The sequence below is a fragment of the Pagrus major genome, chromosome 22, assembly GCF_040436345.1.
Source record: "Pagrus major chromosome 22, Pma_NU_1.0".
NCBI lineage: Eukaryota > Metazoa > Chordata > Actinopteri > Spariformes > Sparidae > Pagrus > Pagrus major.
The window spans coordinates 4981145-5002249 of NC_133236.1; the positions used below are offsets into that span (position 1 = coordinate 4981145).

Genomic DNA, 21105 nt, shown 5'->3' on the forward strand with positions numbered 1-21105 from the left:
GGAAGAATTATCCATAGTAATATTAATAATAATAATAATAATACTAATAATATTAAATTGAAAAAAGTCTAAACTACGATAACTCTTTTTAGGATTACTTAAGATTAATTATACATACATATGCTGGCATCTTAAATAGGTGATGATTCAAATAGCTGGCTAATATGGTAAATTGGTGTATTTTGAGAGAAGCAGTTTTACAAACAGACCATATACCCGCCCCTGCGGAGCACTCAAAAAAAGTGCGAAGGAACGCACCCAAGGCAGCATCCGTCATTTGATTGGTCCACACTCTAGCTGTCCCCTATTGGCTGGTGAAACACAATATTTTGAGCGCAGGGAGGGACAGCCTTGAGTCTGAGCAGACTCCTCAACCTGAGAGGAGGTGCTTGTTCTGAGTGCGTGCACATTAGATCTGAGCGCGCAGACTTTAGATCTGAGCGAGCACAGGACATATTTGAATGCGAGCGAAATTTTTGTGTGCAAGAAGAAGATGTGTGAGCACAAGCATGTGATTTTTGAGTTCAAGCACACATTTTGAAAGAAAGCAGCAAACATCTCAGTGCGAGCACAAAATGTGAGCATGAGGAGAATAAATCTGAGCACGAGAAGGAGCTGTGTCACTGAAAAGGAATGAAATCATGCTCTCAAACTGAAAATCTACGCTCTTGAATAAAGATAGGATAATTCTTCCATAATCATCCTGATTTTGGCCACAGCAGACAGCTGTTTTCACTAAGAGTAATTCTGATAAACCCACTATTTGCTCCCTGACTAGCACCTAGCAGCAGACAGACAAAGTCAGAGACTAGCTGGTGAACATTGTGAAGCATTTAATGGCTAAAGAGACAAACATCTCCCTCAGGAGTTAAAAGCAAACAGAAACACAGGTCAATAATGTTTTGCATTCGTCAAGTGTCCAGAAGCACAACACCAAATGAATGCTAATGTTGTGTCATGTTAGCTAAATGTGTCAACATTCAAAGTTTGCAACATTTTTGCAAAAGCTCCTTTCTATGGTGCCAATATATCAGTCAGGGGTCGGCAATCTGGCCAAAATGTAATATCAGGATCTATATAATTATAACTCACATTGCATTATTTACCATCCATCACCAAGGGAAGAGCCACGTGGAGTAATTCTTCCAATCAGCAGAGCCATCTCGTTGGCTGGCTACATCATTATATTTCTACGTAGCACAGACCAGCTGGTCACTGAGGTATATGAAGTTTGGAAACAGAAGTAGGGAAACGTCAGAGACTGTAATCTCTGTGATTTGCATGAGTAGTAGATTGTGGATGCCTTCAAGACAGTTCACAGTCTAAAACAGTCCCAGTCGTCAGGGTTGTGTTTGCAGCTTGTTACACTGCCTCCAAATGGCCAAAACATGAATACATTCAGTTTTAAAGCATCCTTAATACATTGTTTTTAAATACACATTAGGGGTCGACCGATATGATTTTTTCATGGCCTTTACCGATTAGTATAAGTCAAGGAGACTGAAAACTGATATTTGGGACCGATATTCATTTGCAGTAAAATGAAAATCTTTGTGTTAGAATTTTGAACAGCCAGCAATGATATAAAGTTCAGTTTGCTCAGGTACTGTTCTCAAGTACAATTTTGAGGTACTTTACATAAGTATTTCCATTTTCTGCTACTTTATTCTTCCTCTCTACATTTATTTGATACATTTAGTGAGCAGTTTCTGATTATTCAGTGTTTATAGGCTGTTAACTGTGATGTGTAACCAATCAGATAGTGTTGTGGGCGGGACATTGTGTGAGCGGAAGTTGTATCAGAGCCAAAGTAGCACATTTTTAAATTAGTTTTTTACCGATACCGATAATCAGAAAATGCTGAATATGGGCCCTGATAGTCGACTATGGCTGATAATTGGTGTACCTAATACATATGGATCAGTACAGTACAGTACTACGTGTAAATGCTCTTATTTGTCACTGGGCCAAGCACAAAACACTGGTGACTAGTTTGAAGGAGTTTGATGAAGTTAAATAGAGAGTGGGTCTATATTTGTTAGGTGACCATAAGAAAGACCCTCAATGCTTTTTTTGTGTGTCTGCTGATGTGTAAATAAGCAATTGACTGCTACCACATTCTCTAAAACTACTTTATAAGGTAATAATATGGCAATCCTGTTTTGTAGCTTGTTCTGCTGCATGCAAGTTGCCCTCCCAGAAAACTAACTCAGCTTTTACTCTCACAAGCTCACTAGTTTTGTTCCTCACCCAAAAGCAGATGTACGTGGCCAGGTGCCTGAGTATGTTTGACCCCATTCCTGTGTGAGCTTTCACAGAGAGTTTTAAGTGCACTCTCACAAAATGGCTGACTGACATGCTCATGTGGTTGTGTGGTTCAATAACCAACAGGGCAGCCAGTACAGGCCACTGAACATGTGTTTGAAGTGTGCAATTTGTTCATTTGGAGAACCGAATCACTGATAACGTTGTGTGTATTGTAACAGTAATGTCCTGGCTGGTGACTGGTAGATAAATGAAAGTGAGCACTGAATGGTTTGTATATCTTGTGTTTCTCTGTCTCCTTCAGAAACCAGCTAACATCCTGGTGATGGGGGAAGGTCCTGAACGAGGAAGAGTTAAAATCGGTAAGGTGGATTAAAAGAATATTTCTGTAAACTACTTGACTGATTTGTAATTGATCCAAATGATAGATCCTGCCATCGTCATGATAATGGTTCAATGAGGCTGTTGAGTTGTGTGAGTGACCAGTAGCTGCAGCGTTTAACCTTCCCTCTGAGAGGCTGACAGGGAGCTCAGATTGGTGCTCTTACATAAGCCAGCTGGCCAGAGGACTGTTGAGGGGAGGTGCTGCAATGCTGGACTCTATTTTTAAACCATGTGCGCACAGAAATACTACTAGGTTATTGTTTCAATGCAACTAGATCTTTTACAGTGTAACTGGTGCTGATGAATATTTACTGCACAGGGCTGTCAAAGATGTCTAACTCAGTAACCAGCACTGCATAAAACAACAAAACTGTTGAGGTTGTTTATTGTTTTATATCTTTATTGTTATATGGAGCTTATTAGATTAGATATGGACGCTCACATTCACCAGCCAAACAGATTTGACTGTTCACTGTTCACAAAGGAAACTTCATATGAGTTTATGAGTTGTGTTAATACAGCACCCTGTTTCATGCTTTATTTTATGTTGGAGTTTCGAGCTGTTTCTGGTAGAGAAGGGCACATTCCCAAACATAAGGCCAAAGATAATAGAAAAATGTTGACTCAATTCAAGACTTTAAAGAAAGTTAAAGAATATCACAAACATAAGGATAAAAGTTATTTATTTCTTATTACCAAAACTGCCGTTTTATTGAAGCTTCCATCTCAAGAGGTCTCTGAAGTTGTTTAAGAGTAGATTAGATAAACATATGTATTTAATAAAAGAATAAGAATATTATTAAACCTGTATTTTAGTTTATTTTATTTTAGTTAGTTAGGTAGGTTAAATTATATCTATCTAGTCATTTAAAAAATAACAATGAAATTGGTAATCAGGCTTTTATATATAAATGGTAGCACGGCCAAGTATTTTAAATAGAAAGAATAGAAAGTCTATGTAATCTGCTGTCTTGTTAATGCAATACTCTAAATAAATGGAAAAGTTCACTTAAAAATGAAAACCAGTCATTATTTACTCATGCAGATGGACTGTAGAGTGAAGTTTCATGGTCCACAAAACATTTCTGGAGCTTCACAGCAAAAGTCAATTGTAGCATTCTCCTTAACAGCTGTAGTAGACTGGAACTTGTTTTAAAATGTAAAAAAATGAAATGTCTCCATACAGCTACTGCATAAACTTTTCTGTGGAGCAGGTGGAAGTACTTTTTCAGCTTTAAATAGTATCTGTAGGTATTTCCTTCAGGCTGCGTACAGCCCTGACAACCCTAACAAGCTGAGCAACAAACAAGGGGAGACAACCTGTATGTAACCTGAGAGGAGTAACCCACAGCAACAAAAGTGCATCACTCAATGCTTCTGATTGCTCTGAGTCAAAGGTGATAACATAAACCCACTCAGACGATTGAATCAACATTTTTATCATGTCCTCTCTTTGCTCGTCTTGATTTTGGCAGCTGGACGGTCAGAGGATGCTGTGAAGAGAGATTTTAGTCTGAAACTGTAAACATGAGAGTGACAGGTCACGGACACACACACAAACACTCACACGAACGTACATATATGAACTGCCACTGCACACAATATAAATCCTCATGAACACATTTAACAACCAAGAGTTGTACAGGCAGCAAGAAACAAAACATAGGGAGAGTGGAGGGACGGTGCCTGAGTCCAGAGCTGAGCAGTGAGAGCACAAAGCAGCTGCCACATGTGAGAGAGGTTCTGCCCTGTGAGCGCTGCAGGGCAAACAGTACACCAGTACTGCTCACTGAAGCAACATGACTTTTGACAGTTTGGGGGTGGAAACCAAGGGAGGCACCAGCCTTCTGATGATTGGTAACTTTTAACACAGTCACACCCACACAGAACTCCTGATTGACAGCTTCTGTTTACTGAGAAACAGGAAGACATGTTGGCCAGAGGCTTCAGAGTTTCAACAAGAACTATTTAATATGCCAAGATGTGTATTATGTTTTAGTTTTTAAGAGATGTAGTAGTATTTCCGTCAATGTTGGCCTGAAGCAATGCAGCCTAAATTGATATTCCATCCACATACATGTAACAATGTGTCAGTGACACAATATAAGATACTTTCTGATGTTTTGTCAAAGTCTGTTCCACAGTCAGATAATGCTGCCCTCCTGTTCAGCCTGTGTTCTTGTAGTGTCACCAAGCTGTGCAGGTTATACACATATCAACAAGAAACAGGCTAATTAATAAAGTTTAACATGCAATTTAACTCTCGTTTACTCTTATTACTTTATTACAACGTAAATCTTCATCTTTTTATTTATTGTAACCTGTCGTGGCCCACCTGCAGCACCTTCACAGTTCACTATTATTGTAAATAGGAGTGAATATACTGCATGTATAATATGCCTTATTCTTTACTATTTTTTAAAGAACTAGTGTTTTTAACTTGGGGCTTCAGAGGATGTGTGATTATTGGGTCAATTAATATGTTTCTCTGTTTCTCTGTTCTGTTGAGTTAAGCTAGGACAGATGTGTTTTTACATGAAATATTACCTTGGGCAGATCAAGTGAAATTATTCAGCCCTGAAGCCTGACAGACAACAGAAGAAACTTTGTTGTGAGCCTTTAAGTGCCCGATGAGCTATGTGTGGCCATGACAGCCGCCCTGGGCTTAAGGTCATCCTGCACTCCGCTCTCTGATAACGTCTTTGTTTGTCCTCTGCCTTCTCCCCACACTTCCTGTAGCTGACATGGGTTTCGCCCGACTCTTTAACTCTCCCCTCAAGCCGCTGGCGGACCTTGACCCCGTGGTGGTGACATTCTGGTACAGGGCCCCTGAGCTGCTGCTGGGGGCCCGGCACTACACCAAAGCTATCGGTGAGTCTGGGGTCACATGTACACGGCACACCCTCAGGTGTGTGTGTGTGGGTGTGTGTGGGTGTGTGTGTGGGTGGGTGGGTGTGTGTGTGTGTGTGTGTGTGTGTTTGTGTGTGTGTGTGTGTGTGCCTCTGCACTAACTCAGGACTTTGATCCCTGTTTGCTGCTCGACTCAAAATCAGGTTTGTTCAGATGAGTACTTTTCATTTTAACAGCACAGTCAATCTCCCAGTCTGTCCCCTGAGGTCTCTCCCTGTGGTGAACAGGAATGCACGGTGCTGGCTGACAGCTGTAAGTCCATGTGATCTGGTCTGAAGCGGGTGTGCCTACATGTTTATACTTATCATTCCAGGAACATGAAGTCATATTGGCTCATACTCACAGCACCTCCTGAGTGTCTCAGGTCTCCACTCTGTTTGTTATTCTATCTAAATATGTTTGAGGTGTGAAAGAGACAGACAATCAGATACAAAAACTCCCCTGGTGTTTAAAGGAATTGTTTGATATCTTGGGAAATACACTTTTCTATTTCTTTTCTAGAGTTAGATGAGAAGATCTAACCACTTTCATGTCATGGTAAAAATTAAGCTACAGCCATAGTCTGTTATCTTGGAAACAGGGGGAAACAACTAACCTGGCTCTGTCCAAAGGCAACAGCACCCCTGAAGGTGACCGATTATCACACTGAATTGAAATGTTTGTTTTATCCCTATAAAAAAGAACCATATTACTAATCTTTTTATCTAACTCTCCACCAAACAGCGATTAAGCATGTTTCATCTCAACCTACCTGTTTAACAGAAACTGGAGGGAAATAGTGAAGGGTGAGAACTGATCCTAAATCCTGTGTGAGAAGCCTGTCTGTCAGTTATTCCAGGATTCCAGACAATGCACTAATGTACTTCAAGACACGTAGACTAACTGTGTGTGTGTGTGTGTGTGTGTGTGTGTGTGTGTGTGTGTGTGTGTGTGCATGCACCAGATATTTGGGCGATTGGCTGCATCTTTGCAGAGCTGTTAACGTCCGAGCCCATCTTTCACTGTCGCCAGGAAGACATCAAGACCAGTAACCCCTTCCATCACGACCAGCTGGACAGGATATTCAGTGTCATGGGATTCCCTGCAGGTCTGCACACACTACACACCACTACAACTACACACAGACAGCGCAGCCTGTGATAGCCCTCTGAATTATCTCTCTAGAGATGAGCAGGGAGGCTCAGCTTTTGGTGGTCATGTGGTTTTGGTTGACTGTCCTCTCTGAGTGTATTTGACATAATGGATTTAAAAATGCCTGTCTTTACAACTCAGATTCCAAAAAAGTCGGGATGCTGTGTAAAACGTAAATAAAACCAGAATGCAATCAAACAAACTGTGTTTAGTGGCAACAGTGAGTCTAATATCCTTCATACAATACATTACAGTGCCTATAAAAAGTATTCACTTTTGGATGCTTTCCCCTTTCCTTGCTTTACAAAATGGAATCATGGTTACTATAATTTGGCTTTTTTGACAAGAAAAAATACCAAAAAAACCTCTTAATGTCAAAGTGACCTTTTTTTGTAAATTATATTGAATACGATTCCATTAATAAAAGCAATAACTGTCTGAAACTGCCATCAGAATAAACTTATGTTTACAAAAGTCAATGGAAGTGATGAGGTAAAACATCAGATATATTTTGGGATTGTGGTTGTAAATATGTCTTTCTGTAAAATCTTAATTAAAAAAAACAAAACAGAAAACAATATGTCACACGTTTTTTATAAAGTTGTTGTGTGTTTATGAATCAGTTTGCTTGCTTGTGTGCCTTCTCCACAGATAAGGACTGGGAAGACATCAGGAAGATGCCAGAGTACCCAACACTGCAGAAAGACTTCAGGAGGACAACGTGAGTACATCTGACCCTGATCACACACTCACAGACCAACACACCCTGATCACACACTCACAGACCAACACACTCTGATCACACACTTCACAGACCAACACACCCTGATCACACACTCACAGACCAACACACTCTGATCACACACTCACAGACCAACACACTCTGATCACACACTCACAGACCAACACACCCTGATCACACACTCACAGACCAACACACCCTGATCACACACTCACAGACCAACACACTCTGATCACACACTCACAGACCAACACACTCTGATCACACACTCACAGACCAACACACCCTGATCACACACTCACAGACCAACACACCCTGATCACACACTCACAGACCAACACACCCTGATCACACACTCACAGACCAACACACCCTGATCACACACTCACAGACCAACACACTACATAGAAAACACAGTCAGAGTGACTTTTCTCTTTTTGTGTTTTCTTGTCTAACAGGTATGCAAACAGCAGTTTAATCAAATACATGGAGAAGCATAAAGTGAAACCAGACAGCAAAGTCTTTCTGTTGGTAGGTTTACACACTGTTAAATCTTGTACTGTCCTTTTGTTTATTGTGTTGAACCGGACTAACAACCCTGAGGTATGTGGGAGGGATGAGTCAGAGTGTACAGGGTAACCATATAGAAAACAAACAGAAACCTTGACTGACAGGTGAGTCTATATGACAAAGGATAACTTAAACTAATACTAGCCAATCTAGACACTGTACACTGAGCTGTTTTAGCCAAATGACAGGCTGGCAGACTTGTTGACTGTTTTTAGTTTCAGGACATTGTTTTACACACTTCAATCAATATTGTAAGCAAGCCTAAAAATGACTGGATTAAGATATGACCTGTACTTAACACCAGTCTAAAAGCTCCCATCATCTCAAAAAGAGATAAAAAGCCAATAAGTAAAACATTGTATTAAGGCATTATTGTGTTTGTTTTAAACGTGATGCAACTGGCTGGTGTCGAAAGTTTATAGACTCAGAGAACAAAAACGGCAGGTTCCAGGACCAGGTGAGCAATGAGAAGAAGGTGTTGATGGTCGAGGTGGCAGGAGACATGCAGGGGCAGGAAGTGAAACAACAGGACATGCAAGCTTTAACACGGAAGGATTAAAGAGGAAATACAATATGCAAAGACAAACAGGATGTTACAGGATTAGGACAGTGACACACTTTCTCTTCTGTTACTCTACTGCATCACATTTGACCTGAGAGGAAGTGATGACTGTCAGCTTAAATTTGAGGCTGATAACATCCTCATGAGATGAACTCTAGTCTTGAACTGTGCCTCTTTTTGTACATCTAGTTCACACAAGCATTTATAGAGAAAAGAATGTAACTGGTACAAAGAAGAATGTCATGACACAAAGCTTCAAGTCCCGCTGCTGGAAATCTGCAGACAGAAACATCATTCATTGAGCAGTATCATTTGTGGCATTTGAAATAAATAGAAAATATGATGGACATGTAGAGGGAATCATGAAGAATGATAAAGTAAACTGGTCCCTGACTTATATGGGAAGCGTTTAAGGGAACGTGACAGTGACGGAGATAAATGAGAGAATATGACAGGCTGCATTCAGAGATGTGACAGTGTTAACTGCAGCACAGGATGAAACCTGCAGGCAGACTCTGAGGGAGTGTAGCCTGAGAATCTTTATAACTAATGAACAGCAGATGTTGCTGCACTGAGAAATGATATTAAAACATACAATCCAAAAAAGGACCCTCAGTAATTTGACAAGCGATGACGATGATGACATGGAGAGAAAAATAATCAATTTTTTATATCAAGTTTATTATCGTTGATTTTTGTATCTTATCTTTATCGTATTATAAATGCATTCAGGCATTATAATTCTAAAGTCAGAAAAGGACTTTGTGAATGCCACAAATTCTCTTAAAGGGGCACTATGTAGTTTTGGAGAAGAAATTAAAACTCAGATATATTTGAAATATTAATGAGGTAATAAAACAAACTCAAACCAAAACACAGTTTGAAGCTAGAAAGGTGGCAGGGTCCGCCACATATAAACAAAGTCAAACAGTATGACGTTGTGTTGTTGTTGTAAGGTCAGCTCACCTTTAAATCACTTCTGATCTGCCACTTAATGGAACTGTTCACTCCAAAATGTAAACTCAGTCATCATCTCCTCCCTCCATGCTGATGAAAGTCAGGTGAAGTCTCGTAGTCCACAAAACATTTCTGGAGCTTCACAGTAAAACAGAGTTGCAGCATTCTGCTGAACTACTGAAGTAGCTGGAGACTTGAGTTTGTTTTGATTATGCCGGATGAGCTGTATGGAGCCATTCTATGTTGTTTTCAGATGTCCCCAGCTACCTAAGTTGTTTAGAAACTAAAATGGTCCTACATTTTGATCTAACATGGGCCAGCAGTCCCACACTGTTCTCTCAGTATGTGTGTGCTGTGTAAACTTCCTTTTGAGTTCCAGTGTGATGGAGTTGGGCCAGAGTGATGCAATAATGTCCCAATACTTTCTGACTCTGAATTTTGAGGTTATCTGTATTTTTACTTAAACTTAACAATGTTGAACTATGACAACATTATCTTGTAACACTGTGTTATCCTGTTCTGCCTTCAGCTCCAGAAACTCCTCACCATGGACCCCACCAAAAGAATCACATCGGAGCAGGCGCTGCAGGACCCGTACTTCCTAGAGGACCCCTTACCAACCACTGAGTGAGCCTAAGTACACTTTGGATTCAGCAAAAGAAAAACAGGCCACAGTGATTTACTCCTCTAAGTACATGTTGATGAAGGTTCTCAGTCATCCAGGTCATGCTAATTCTAAGTGCTGTATCGTAGGCAACTGGATGTGTTTCAGTTTGTTGAAGACGTTTCACCTCTCAAGAGGCTTCTTCACTTCTAACTAACTGGAGGAGCTGCAGGCTTTTAAACTCTGTGTGGGAGTGTCCTTACAGAGTTGTTAAGGACACGTGTGAGCTCTGAGTTTCAGAGTCAGAGCTTATCAACATTCACACCTGGGCTGGCCTGCAGTTCCCCTGCAGTTAGTTAGAAGTGAAGAAGCCTCTTGGATGAGAGGTGAAAGGTCTTCAGGAAAATGAAACAAGTCCAGTTGCCTACAATACAGCACCTAGATCCTCTAAGTGCAGGGGATTTGCTCTTAACCTAGCTTCCTGTGTTTGTCCTGTGTTTTGGTTTGGTATAGTGGAATCAAGAGTGTCACAGTTTGTTAATGCAGAAACATCTAAACGACTGATTGTCTGTGCTTGCCTCTAGTGTGTTTGCTGGGTGTCAGATCCCCTATCCAAAACGAGAGTTTCTAAATGAAGATGAACCAGAGGAGAAAACAGAGAAGGTAATTATCATCCAGCTCTGCTGAAAACAAGTCACAGTATGAAAACCATGTTGTCAAGTGGCCAATTCATTTTGTTATTGCATAATAGCTGTCAGAACACAGACACATACTGTAGCTGTGTGTGAGTTATACCCAGACCACAGAGAAGACTCAGGCTTCATCACTGGTTTAAATGAACTCTTCCAGCTGAAGACCGACAGTTTCAAATGTTACTACAACATGTTGAAACTGTAAAGTGAACTGTGTTCTGTAGCTCCAACACATGATTATTGTGATGTTAATGCCCACCCTTCAAATATAATCGATTATTTTAACCTTCACAGCATGTTGTAGCATTGTCAGTCTATATCTTGGAAGGAACCATGAGGGAATGTAACTAAGTACATTAAGTCAAGTACTGTAACTTAGTACAATTTTGAGGCACTTGTACTCTGAGTATTCAATTTTTTGCTTTTTTTGCTTTTTGAACTTTTTATTTAATTTTCCTTTTATACAAAGTAGAACATTCCTTAGCATAGGATCTCCTTCCTAAAAAATTAAATAAATAAAAAATTTAAATAGTAATAATTGAAAACAAAAACATAGCAAATAAAATAATATAGTAACAACATACAAAAAGGGCCATATTTTAGAGAGTGACACACATTCACAGCAGAGCAGGGTCAATTATAAAGAAACATACCAGTGACACTTCATTTCAAGGGAAAGTATTGTACTTTTACTCAACTACTTTTATTTGATTATTTGACACATTTAGTAATTAGTTACTTTGCAGATTGCAGGCAGCATCAGAGCCAAAATAGTGCATTTTTTAATCCATTTCATCAGGAATCAGATTTTTCTAAAAAAAAAAAAAACACACAAAAAAACACTCATCTTGAAAATAAATAAACTGTGAGTATCTAATCTGATTATTGGCCAGGCCAATAATCAGTTGACCCACAGTTTTTACTTTTACCTGTACTTTTATACTTGATACTGTCATATTTGCTCCATACAGCTTGTCCAGCGTAATCTAAGTTTTTGGAAGCCCGACATCCCAAGTTGATTTGAAAAGACGTTTTTTACACCCTCGATGTGCAGTCGAGCTCATGCCTTCTAACACTTTTAGCTTAGCAGCTACAGTGGAATTTTGGATATTTGTGCTCCAACAAACGCCTATTAGCTAGCAATTAATGTGTCAATTATTTCTTGATTGATAGTTGAATCTATTAAATCTCAAAAATGAGTGAAAAAAATGCTCTTCAACTAAACAGCCTTTCTAATCAACAGTCAGAATACTCACAGTTTGCGATGATATAAATCAAAGAAATCCTCTCACTGGAGAAACTGCAGCTAGAGAATGTTTTGTAATCGTGCTAAAATGATATTTTAACTGATTGTCAAAAGAGTTGCTGATTATTTTTTCTGTAGATTTTTGATCAACTAACCATTTCAGCTGTAGTACGGCTGTGATCTGAGAGTCTTCTGACCTCATCAGCTGACTGTCAGTGTCATATTGGTACTCTGACATGTCCAGAAGAATGCATATCCAGCTACTTTCAAATCTATCACCAATGATCAGAACCTCACTACAGCTCTTTTCTGTTATTTGAGGCCCTCTGTCGTGTTTCAGATGTTGAGGAGTTGTAATGTTCCACTGAGGAGACATTAACTTCTCACATAATAATAATAATAATAATAATAGTAATAATGCATTTTATTTAAAGGTGCCTTTCAAAGCACTCAAGGACACTTTACAAGACACACATAACACAACAACAGTACATCAAACAACATAATCAGGTAACATTGGTGTGGAAGTTAGTGCAATTTTTCAAAGATTAATAAATAATTATGATTGCAATTACATGGTGAAATAATACAGAAAACAGGCAAGAATGTGAATGCTGTATATTAATGTGTTCAAACTAGCTGAAATGTAATTAGAATAATAATGTAATTTATTTTGTCAGTCAGATGGGCAGAATGAGTACTTTGAGCGCTTGCCTCTGTACTTTTACTCAAGGAGGATTTCAAGTGTATTTTTACATCGTTGTTCCTTTAGCTGTTACTTTAGCTTAAAGAAGTGTTTTACCACTGGACAGAAGGGCTGTTTTTGCAGTAGAAAGAGCCAAACATGTTTTAAATTGGCGCTACATGACCGGAGCAAACAGAGAGAAGGGCTGTGGTATTCACTTGTGCTCAAAAGGTAGAACAACCAGAATGCACCGGCCCAATAAACACTCCCGCTGATGGGTGAAGTAGTCGGGTCAGTCGTGTTCAGTTGGGTGGTGCTTGGTTTTGGCTCTGCGTCCGTTTTGAAACAGAAACCAGTAAGCGTCCAGCTGGTAACAAACAACATGGTATTACAGCGTAACAGTTACTTGAATATGTTTCTGAAACATTTTAGGAGGGAAATAGGCAATAAACAGGACTGTGGTTCATATTTGATCAGAACTGCCTTCTTTTACAGTTTGATCAGTTGTTTGAGTTTTTTCCGCCGGTCACAATACAAAAACAATATAGCGGCCACACCTGGTTCAGAGTTGTTCTCTATTTCAGCTAAACAGCATACTAAAATATATTTCTGAAAATTTTTTAGGCATTTGATCAGAATTTGGTGAGACGACACTCACTCAATCCAAGCGTGAGAGGTAGAGCAGTGGCTCTCTCTCTCTTGATCTGATATCTTTGTGTCCTGGGATGTGTGTAAGTACAATCTGTAGTTGATTTGATGCCCTAACATCCTCCAGATGACACATTTTGTGTCATTTGACAGATTTCTGCTGGGGTGCAGGCAAAATGGACAGAAGTGTAACATTATTCATTTGCATATGCTAACAAAACTGTAGTGATACAAAGCTGGTTGATGACTGGCAAAGTTACCGATCATGGCTCATCGTTGCATTATGAGAGGCAGAGATCAGCGTGCTAGAAAAAAACCCTTCATCAAAACCGCTACATGTTAGCTTCATAGTTGCTGTTGTGCGATTAAGCAGTGAGACAGAGATTGACATCTCCTTGTAGCTTCTGTATCACATTAGCAGCATTAGCATTGCTGTCCTGAAAGCAACACCTGATCTGTGTGCAGTGCTTTACACTAGAGTCTGAGGGAAGGAAGAGAGGAGCAACAAAGACACAAACTGAATCCAATTTAACAAAATAAAACAAATAAGTTAGAGACGGCTCAGCTTCTGCTACATCACAGGCTGAAGTGAAAGTTTGAATCATTGTACACAGAGTACATTTGTACTAAAATATTACGTACTTTCACCTACCTTCAATTTCATCAACATTTTTATATATTTTTTTAATGTCTGTAATAGATTCTGAACATCTCACCTCATCTGGTTAGTTGGTCCAAATTTTGGCTGTCACATATTGACAACATTTTGAGCCAAATGCAGCAGAGCTATGACGCTAATATTTGTCTATGCCTAGTATTGTTCCCATGCTGTTCTCTAGTACACTCACACATCAGAAAAAAGTCAGTACCTGGCCAATTAGGCATTTATACACATGACTTTCTGCTAAATACTGAACCTTGTTAGCAGAGTCTACCAATGAAATGATGCAAAATGTCCTACATTTAAATAGATTCTTAAATTGTAATCAGAAATGTGTCATCTTATTTTTGACTGCTTATAAGCATAACTGATTTTGCCAATGACACACAGAGTGAGTTCTGGATTGTAATCACAGCCAAGCAAAACATTTCCATGCAACTAACATGAAGAAAATGTTTTGATGTTTTGACAATAATTTAACTGTAGAATTATCAGGTACATTCTGACCCAGTAGCCCACCTAAGAAGGTGACTTCTCTTGACTCTGTTGCTGGTGACAATAAGAAATCTGGTTTGTGCTGTTTAGTTTACTGTTTAGGCACGCAAAATTGTTCCAGTTGTACCCAGCTGTGGTGAGAGAGTGTTCTCCCCTCATGGCTTAGTCACATGGAAAGCTGAGCGAGCTGTGCACATTCCTAAAAAACATCTCTGGGCAACAAAGTCTGCAGTGTGACCGGCCTCTTTTGAAAGTATGACAACATTTGTGTAACAGATGGTATATGACCATCACCTAACGCTCATAAACCCCCTAATGAGCCATCTGAGTTATAAATGTTTCTGTCTATGTCTCATGTTCAGAACAAGTTTCTCTTTATTTTGATGTTTTGAGGTTATGATGTTTTTGCCAAGTTAGATTACATCTCAGTCTGAAAGTGGGTCAGAGAAGCAGAAAATAGTGGCATAAAGATGAAAAGGGAAGAACAAAAAGACTCTTAGAAGGAAGTAACCAAACTGATTTCACACACAGTTTTTTGTTTTTTTTATCAGATTACATCTCCCCCATTCCCTACAGCCACTTAATCACTTTTGCTACACTTTTATCTGTTTCCATCTGCAGAACCAGACCCAGCAGCACCAGCAGACAACAGGCCAAACTCAGGCCCAGAACCAGCAGCAGACAGCAGCCCAGCAGGCCCCCTCCCAGCAGAGCTCGGCCCAAACCAATGGGACGGCTGGAGCCACGGGGGGCACCGCCGGCGGGGGTTTACAACACGGCCAGGACCAGGGGCCCCCCAACAAGAAACCTCGTATTGGGCCCTCTGGGGCCTCCTCAGGCACTGGGGTGCTACAGTCAGAGTACCAGGTGAGTGGGGTTTACAGGTTATACTCCAGAAGGAAGTGGTTACTGCTGATATCTATATTGTGTTACTGTCACCAAATATTCTGGAAAGATGCAAAGCAACTAGTAATGTATCTACTAACAAGTACTGTGTGTGTGTCTTCTTCCTGTGTGCCACACAGCTCCATTGTTGTCCAAAAGTGTTGTTAAAAACACATCGGTGAGCCACACTGTGACACCTGGAGACATGTTACTCTATTACCATGAACTCACACACTGTAGTGAATTGTGACTTGACCCCACACACTAGAAATACTAGCAGCAAACCAAATGTGGATTCATCTGCAGGTTAGAAAAAGTCCATGAATTTGAGTTAATTTCACAATAATATAGTGAGAAGGCAAAGATATGCATGAGCACAACATATGTAACTAAGTGGACTGCAGTGACAGTGTGGTACCTGGTTGTTCCTAATGCTGACCAGATTCTACAGATAACTGTAGCCACCAGTTTGTGAAGTCTCCCTCCGTCGTGCAGTATCAGCCACTTCTTATCTTTCATTTATTATCTTTAATTGGTTCTTAAATTGGTCTACAACACCCTTTGACAAGCAGTCAGTCAATTTTAATTTATGAACAGGAAGAGATTAATGACACAGGACACACTGCATCAACTGAGCTAACAAGCTTAGAGTGGTTACAGTCATGGATGTAAAAACAGAATACAGTTAGCCGCAGTTAGCAGTTACTCTGGTGATGTGCTGCCCATATTTGTTGATAGTATGAATTCAACAGGCGGCCAGTTCTTAAATATTACACCTTTATGTGTTACTGTGATATTCTTGTGACATTACCACCTTATAAGGTCCCGAACTGAGCAAAGCTGATTCTCCTTCCTTTACTTCCTTACTTACTCAACAAACAGTAATTAAGAGGCTGTTGAGGGGAAACCCTTTTTTCTCTCTGGACTAGAAGTTGTAGAATATGGTCATGCAGTATAAGGCATTCATAAGAGTTTTATAATGACAAATAAAGAGTGACTGCCACTAATTTGCATGCTTGTAAGCAACTAGTAATGCTTAGTGCTTGTTCCTTTATCTAAAGTGCCACCCAGAATGGATACAGTTATATCTTTTGTATCATATGTTATGTCATAAAGTCCAACAGTTTCACTTAGTATGGATGAGAACACCCTTCAACTCACTCAGGCGTCAGTCAATCAGTACTTATCATGATATGGTTTGATAGCAACACAGCACTTATAATCTCACTAATCTGCCTATTCAGTAGCTTCAGTGAGTTTAGTGCTATAATGTTTAGTTAATTATTCTGATTAATCTAATTTCTACTTCTGTTGTATATCATTGTTAACATAATGTCTTTGGGTTAGTCTGACAGAACAACCGTTTGAAGACGTCAGCATGGAACCTGGGAGATTGTACATGGCATACTTGGTTAATAAGAACATAATGACTGATTAAACGTGCCATATGCATCTTTTTGAGAGGCCTATAAAACAAAGAGAGCCAGCTCTCTATGATACCAGGAATGGCAGTTGGCAACAGTCTTCATGAGTTTTAGATGTACACAGTAAAGTTTACATTTAAATGAGAGCAGAACAGGTTTGGTGGGTGAGAACAAAAAGAGAGCATTGCCTTTCTAGAAGTCCAACAGTTAAACAATTTAGGTAAAAAAATAAAAAAAAATGACATAGTGCCCCTTTAGCTGGTAATGAAAAGTGTTATGTGCAGCCTTGTGAGGTCATAGATATTTATTTTTCATGCTTTACTTGATGTTCCTGTAGATGTATCCTCACCATCTCTGCACATCAGACAGAAGTGGAGGAGCTACTTTTGGTGAATATTTCTACAGATGTGGACAGATGTTATGGAGTGTCAGCATTGTAATCTGTAATGTGTGTATAAGCGTGTTTGGCATCTGTTGAGAGAGATATACACACATACACATTCAGTATGATACAGCGGACAATAGCTAACTCTGAGCTGACTGATAAGACTGCACATTCCACACTGTCCAGCTGACAGAGCTGATAGCAAATCACTGAGGTGCCTGCTCTCTACTCTGGCATGTGTTGTATCTTTGGCTCAGTCTTATCGCAGCGCTGTAGAGAGGCAGATATCTGAGTGGTGGAGAGTGTGATGAAATAAGGGCAGCGCCAGGGAGAGCATGTGTCAGTGAGTGCACTGTAGAGCAGTGTGATAGAGGTGGCTGTAATGACCTCTCCTGCCTTTGTATGAGCGTGTGAGGCCACATGGGGGCGACACTATCAGGCGTACATGTACGCATATCACATATAGATATATATAGCAGTGGCTGAGGCTGCATGTGAGACAGCTGGAAGCTGTGAGGCCTCAGCAGATGTATAAATACACCAGTGGAGCGGGCTGACATACCAGGAGGGTGGTTAGCTGTCCGTTAGCACCGTCACCATCCTACATTTCCCCTTATTGATCCAGGCACCACAGGCTATCCCACCATGCACCAGTGTCCAATCATTCTCCCTAAATGACGTAATGTTGCACATGTGACCTGGACTAAGCAGTGTAGCCATGTTACCAGTTCAGCTGAGGTCCCTGGTCTTCACACATCCTGTGACTCCACTGATTGCTGCAGTGAGTTTGGATATCCAGTTTTACACTTCATCATCACGTTTCATCTCCTTGTCTGTGCTGGTGAACATGTTTTATCCTTACTGAGTTTCCTAACAGTTTAGAGTAGTGTCACTTCCATAAAGTTGGGGGTAAAGAGGAAATTGACTGAGCAGAGGCCAAGAAATCCTCACCTTTAGTTCCTTTAATGGGTCAAGCTTGAAAATTATTGGATCTTAAATTTCTTGACTTAATTCGACTGTTTTGACGACGAGCAACTTGACTTAACATAAAATAAATAACCTGAGACTCGACTTGGATTTGGAAGTTAAAGACTTGTGACTTAACTACGGACTCGATTTGATTTGACATGGCACAAACTGTGACTTGACTTGCCGAAGAAAAGTGAGCTGGTTCTTGCATTAGACCTTCACCAAATGAGTCACGTGTCACATGAGAGCCTCCCCACCTGGAACACCAACGTCTTTAAAATTCCACAGCAGCAGTTTGTAACTCAAACTTTCTGATCTTTTGTATTCGCCAAGGCAGAGCTGAGTAACCCTGGTGATGGACAACAGTTTGGACAAACAGAAGTGTTTGTCAGGACTAGTCAACTGATGGTCAAGTGTAAAATTGAACATAAAACCAATAAACAACAATTAGAGCCTGATTATAACCCTAGTTTCGCCATGACAGCTGATTTTCAAGATCGTGGAAATTATGGTTGACATCGGCACACAATGCACTTGCTTGTGAATATCATTAAGTGTTCAGTATTAAAAGTAAAAAGTATGGTAAGAGAGAGGGTTGACAGGGCAGATACTGATACAGATTATTAGTCATCAAGGAGACTGAACTGATATTTGGAACTGATATATATTTGCATAAAAAATGAATTTAGTAAACCTGTGATGGAATGTAACTAACTACAGTTACTCAAGTACCGTATATACTGTAAGTACAATTTTGAGTAACTTGAGTATTTCCTTATTCGGCTACTTTATACTTCCTCTCCACTGCATTTATTTGATATTCTGTGTTGATAGCCTTTTACTTGTGACATATAACCAATCCCATAGTGTTGTTGGCAGGACACTGAGCGACGCAACAGAGTACAGACAGACAGGGGATGCAGCATCGGAGCTAAAGTATTATATTTTTAGATTCATTTATTTCATCAGCAATTGGACAAAATGAAAAAATAAAAAACACCAATATCAATATTTGGAAAAATGCTGACTGTCAGCCTTGACAATCGGGCTATGCCTACACTGAGGTATAAAAAGTACAAGTGGTTCTTTTCTCCAAAATTTCCTTTTCTGTGAAAAACTGTAGAGTTTACCTGTTCTGAACAATTGTTCAAATGAAGATGTGAGAAGTGAAGAGGAGAAATGTCTCTCCTATTCATCTGAATCAGCTTTATTAATGTGTTGTATTCTATAACCTTGTCATATGTTTTTATGTGAAATTGTAATTTGAAAAGTAACTAGTAACTAAAGCTTAGAAGTACTCATATTTATTTTTGTTGCCAACAGTTAGATGTTGGACCAATGTTCCATCTTTCCACTAAATATGAAGCTAGAGCCAGGAGCTAATTAGCTTAGCTTAGCATAGGACTGACAGCACAGTGCGCCTGGTTTTGTCCAAAGTAAGCTTTACAGCAATTCTGAACTGTGTGTCTTGTTTGTTTAATCCGTACATAAAGAGATTGTACTGAGAGTTACGGGCTGGGACTATCTGTGGTGACCAGAGGAAGAAACCACTTCCTGAAGTTTGTTGTCCGCAGGTTACCAGCCAATCACTGCAGACTCCACATGAAACCACATATTCTTATATCAGGGATTTGAATTGAACTGAATGTAAGTGGCATCACTGAGCTGCTGACTGCTGTGTTTTCTCTCTTCGCTTGTCCTTCTGTCTTTCCATCAGCACTCTGGCCCTCGCCTTGGTTACCAAAGCAACGTCCAAGGTTCCACTCAGCCCCAGAGCACCATGGGATACTCGTCATCATCCCAGCAGAGCTCCCAGTACTCCCACCAGACCCACCGTTACTGAGGCTCCCAGTCACTCCTGAACCAGCAGAGGAGTCAGCTCCTCCTCCTTCAGCCAGACGTCACTGCACACCTTTGGACCTCCCTCTGTGCATTACATCATTCCAACTCCTTTTCAAGCCTCCCTCGCCTTTGACCTCTTTCATGACAGCCTTCAACGGCACTGGAACATGAAGGCAAACAGATATAGGAACCAAAAACATCTATCAAGACATTCTGCCTCGTTGGGCTGGTGAACCCTTTTTAAAACAACTGAAAATAATATAAGATAGATGTGAAGGCGCCACACGCAGACTCACAACCATGGCACTTACAGATGCAGCACTCCTCACGAGGAGGAATCGCAGCTGTGTTCATATATGTACATTATATAGCACCTTTTTCTATTTGATTTTTTTCTCTCACTTATTTGCTAGAGTTTTCAAGTTTAACTTGATAGTTGATGTCATTGTAAATATTGTTCTATATGGAAGCGATCGGATGGAAGGAAACACAGGAGGAATAGCCCTTTACTGTCATCTCTAGTGTAATATGACCTTGATAATCAAAAGAAGAGCAGAACATGTCTGAGTTAAGCCTGTCCTTTTAAGAAAATAAGACAGAGTCACATGTTCTACACAGAAAAAATCAGCTGTTGAGCTGATGCAATTGCAGGGAAATATTAAATGCGCAATTTAACTCAATCTTCTTATTATAGGGTTTCTATATTTAGACCTCTCTTTATCTAGATTTGGATTTGGAAAGCAAGAAAGTAGTTGTCTTTTTACAGCTGTAAGTTCTGTATATTCTGACTCACTCCACTACCTTTAGAGATAAGAAACATTTGACAGCTGAGCTTTGTTTCCTCTGACGATGACAGCATTTTCAGAAGGTTGCCTCTCGTTTGTGGCCAGCAGCTCTGGAGTGTTTTCTTGTCCAGGAGCTGCCGGTGGACACTTTACTCTGACACCCATCTTATCGTGGACCCTCAAGACTTTCAAGGTTTCTGATCACGAACGTGCGCATAAACGTACAGGGCAGCTAGTACAGCCCCACCTTATATGCTTCTTGA

At 40.1% G+C, this 21105-nt stretch overlaps 1 protein-coding gene across 1 annotated transcript in view; it reads left to right on the top strand.

The window, feature by feature from the left end:
• Nucleotides 1-20624, top strand: part of cdk19 (cyclin dependent kinase 19) — a 65803-nt gene extending 45179 nt beyond the window's left edge. Inside the window, exons 5-13 of the mRNA XM_073492928.1 lie at nt 2570-2627; nt 5389-5520; nt 6503-6646; nt 7342-7411; nt 7891-7963; nt 10051-10148; nt 10710-10788; nt 15174-15419; nt 19933-20624. Of these exons, the coding sequence (XP_073349029.1) occupies nt 2570-2627; nt 5389-5520; nt 6503-6646; nt 7342-7411; nt 7891-7963; nt 10051-10148; nt 10710-10788; nt 15174-15419; nt 19933-20058 (1026 nt within the window). The 3' untranslated portion in view covers nt 20059-20624. The remainder of the gene's footprint in view (nt 1-2569; nt 2628-5388; nt 5521-6502; nt 6647-7341; nt 7412-7890; nt 7964-10050; nt 10149-10709; nt 10789-15173; nt 15420-19932) is intronic.
• Nucleotides 20625-21105: the final 481 nt, after the last annotated feature.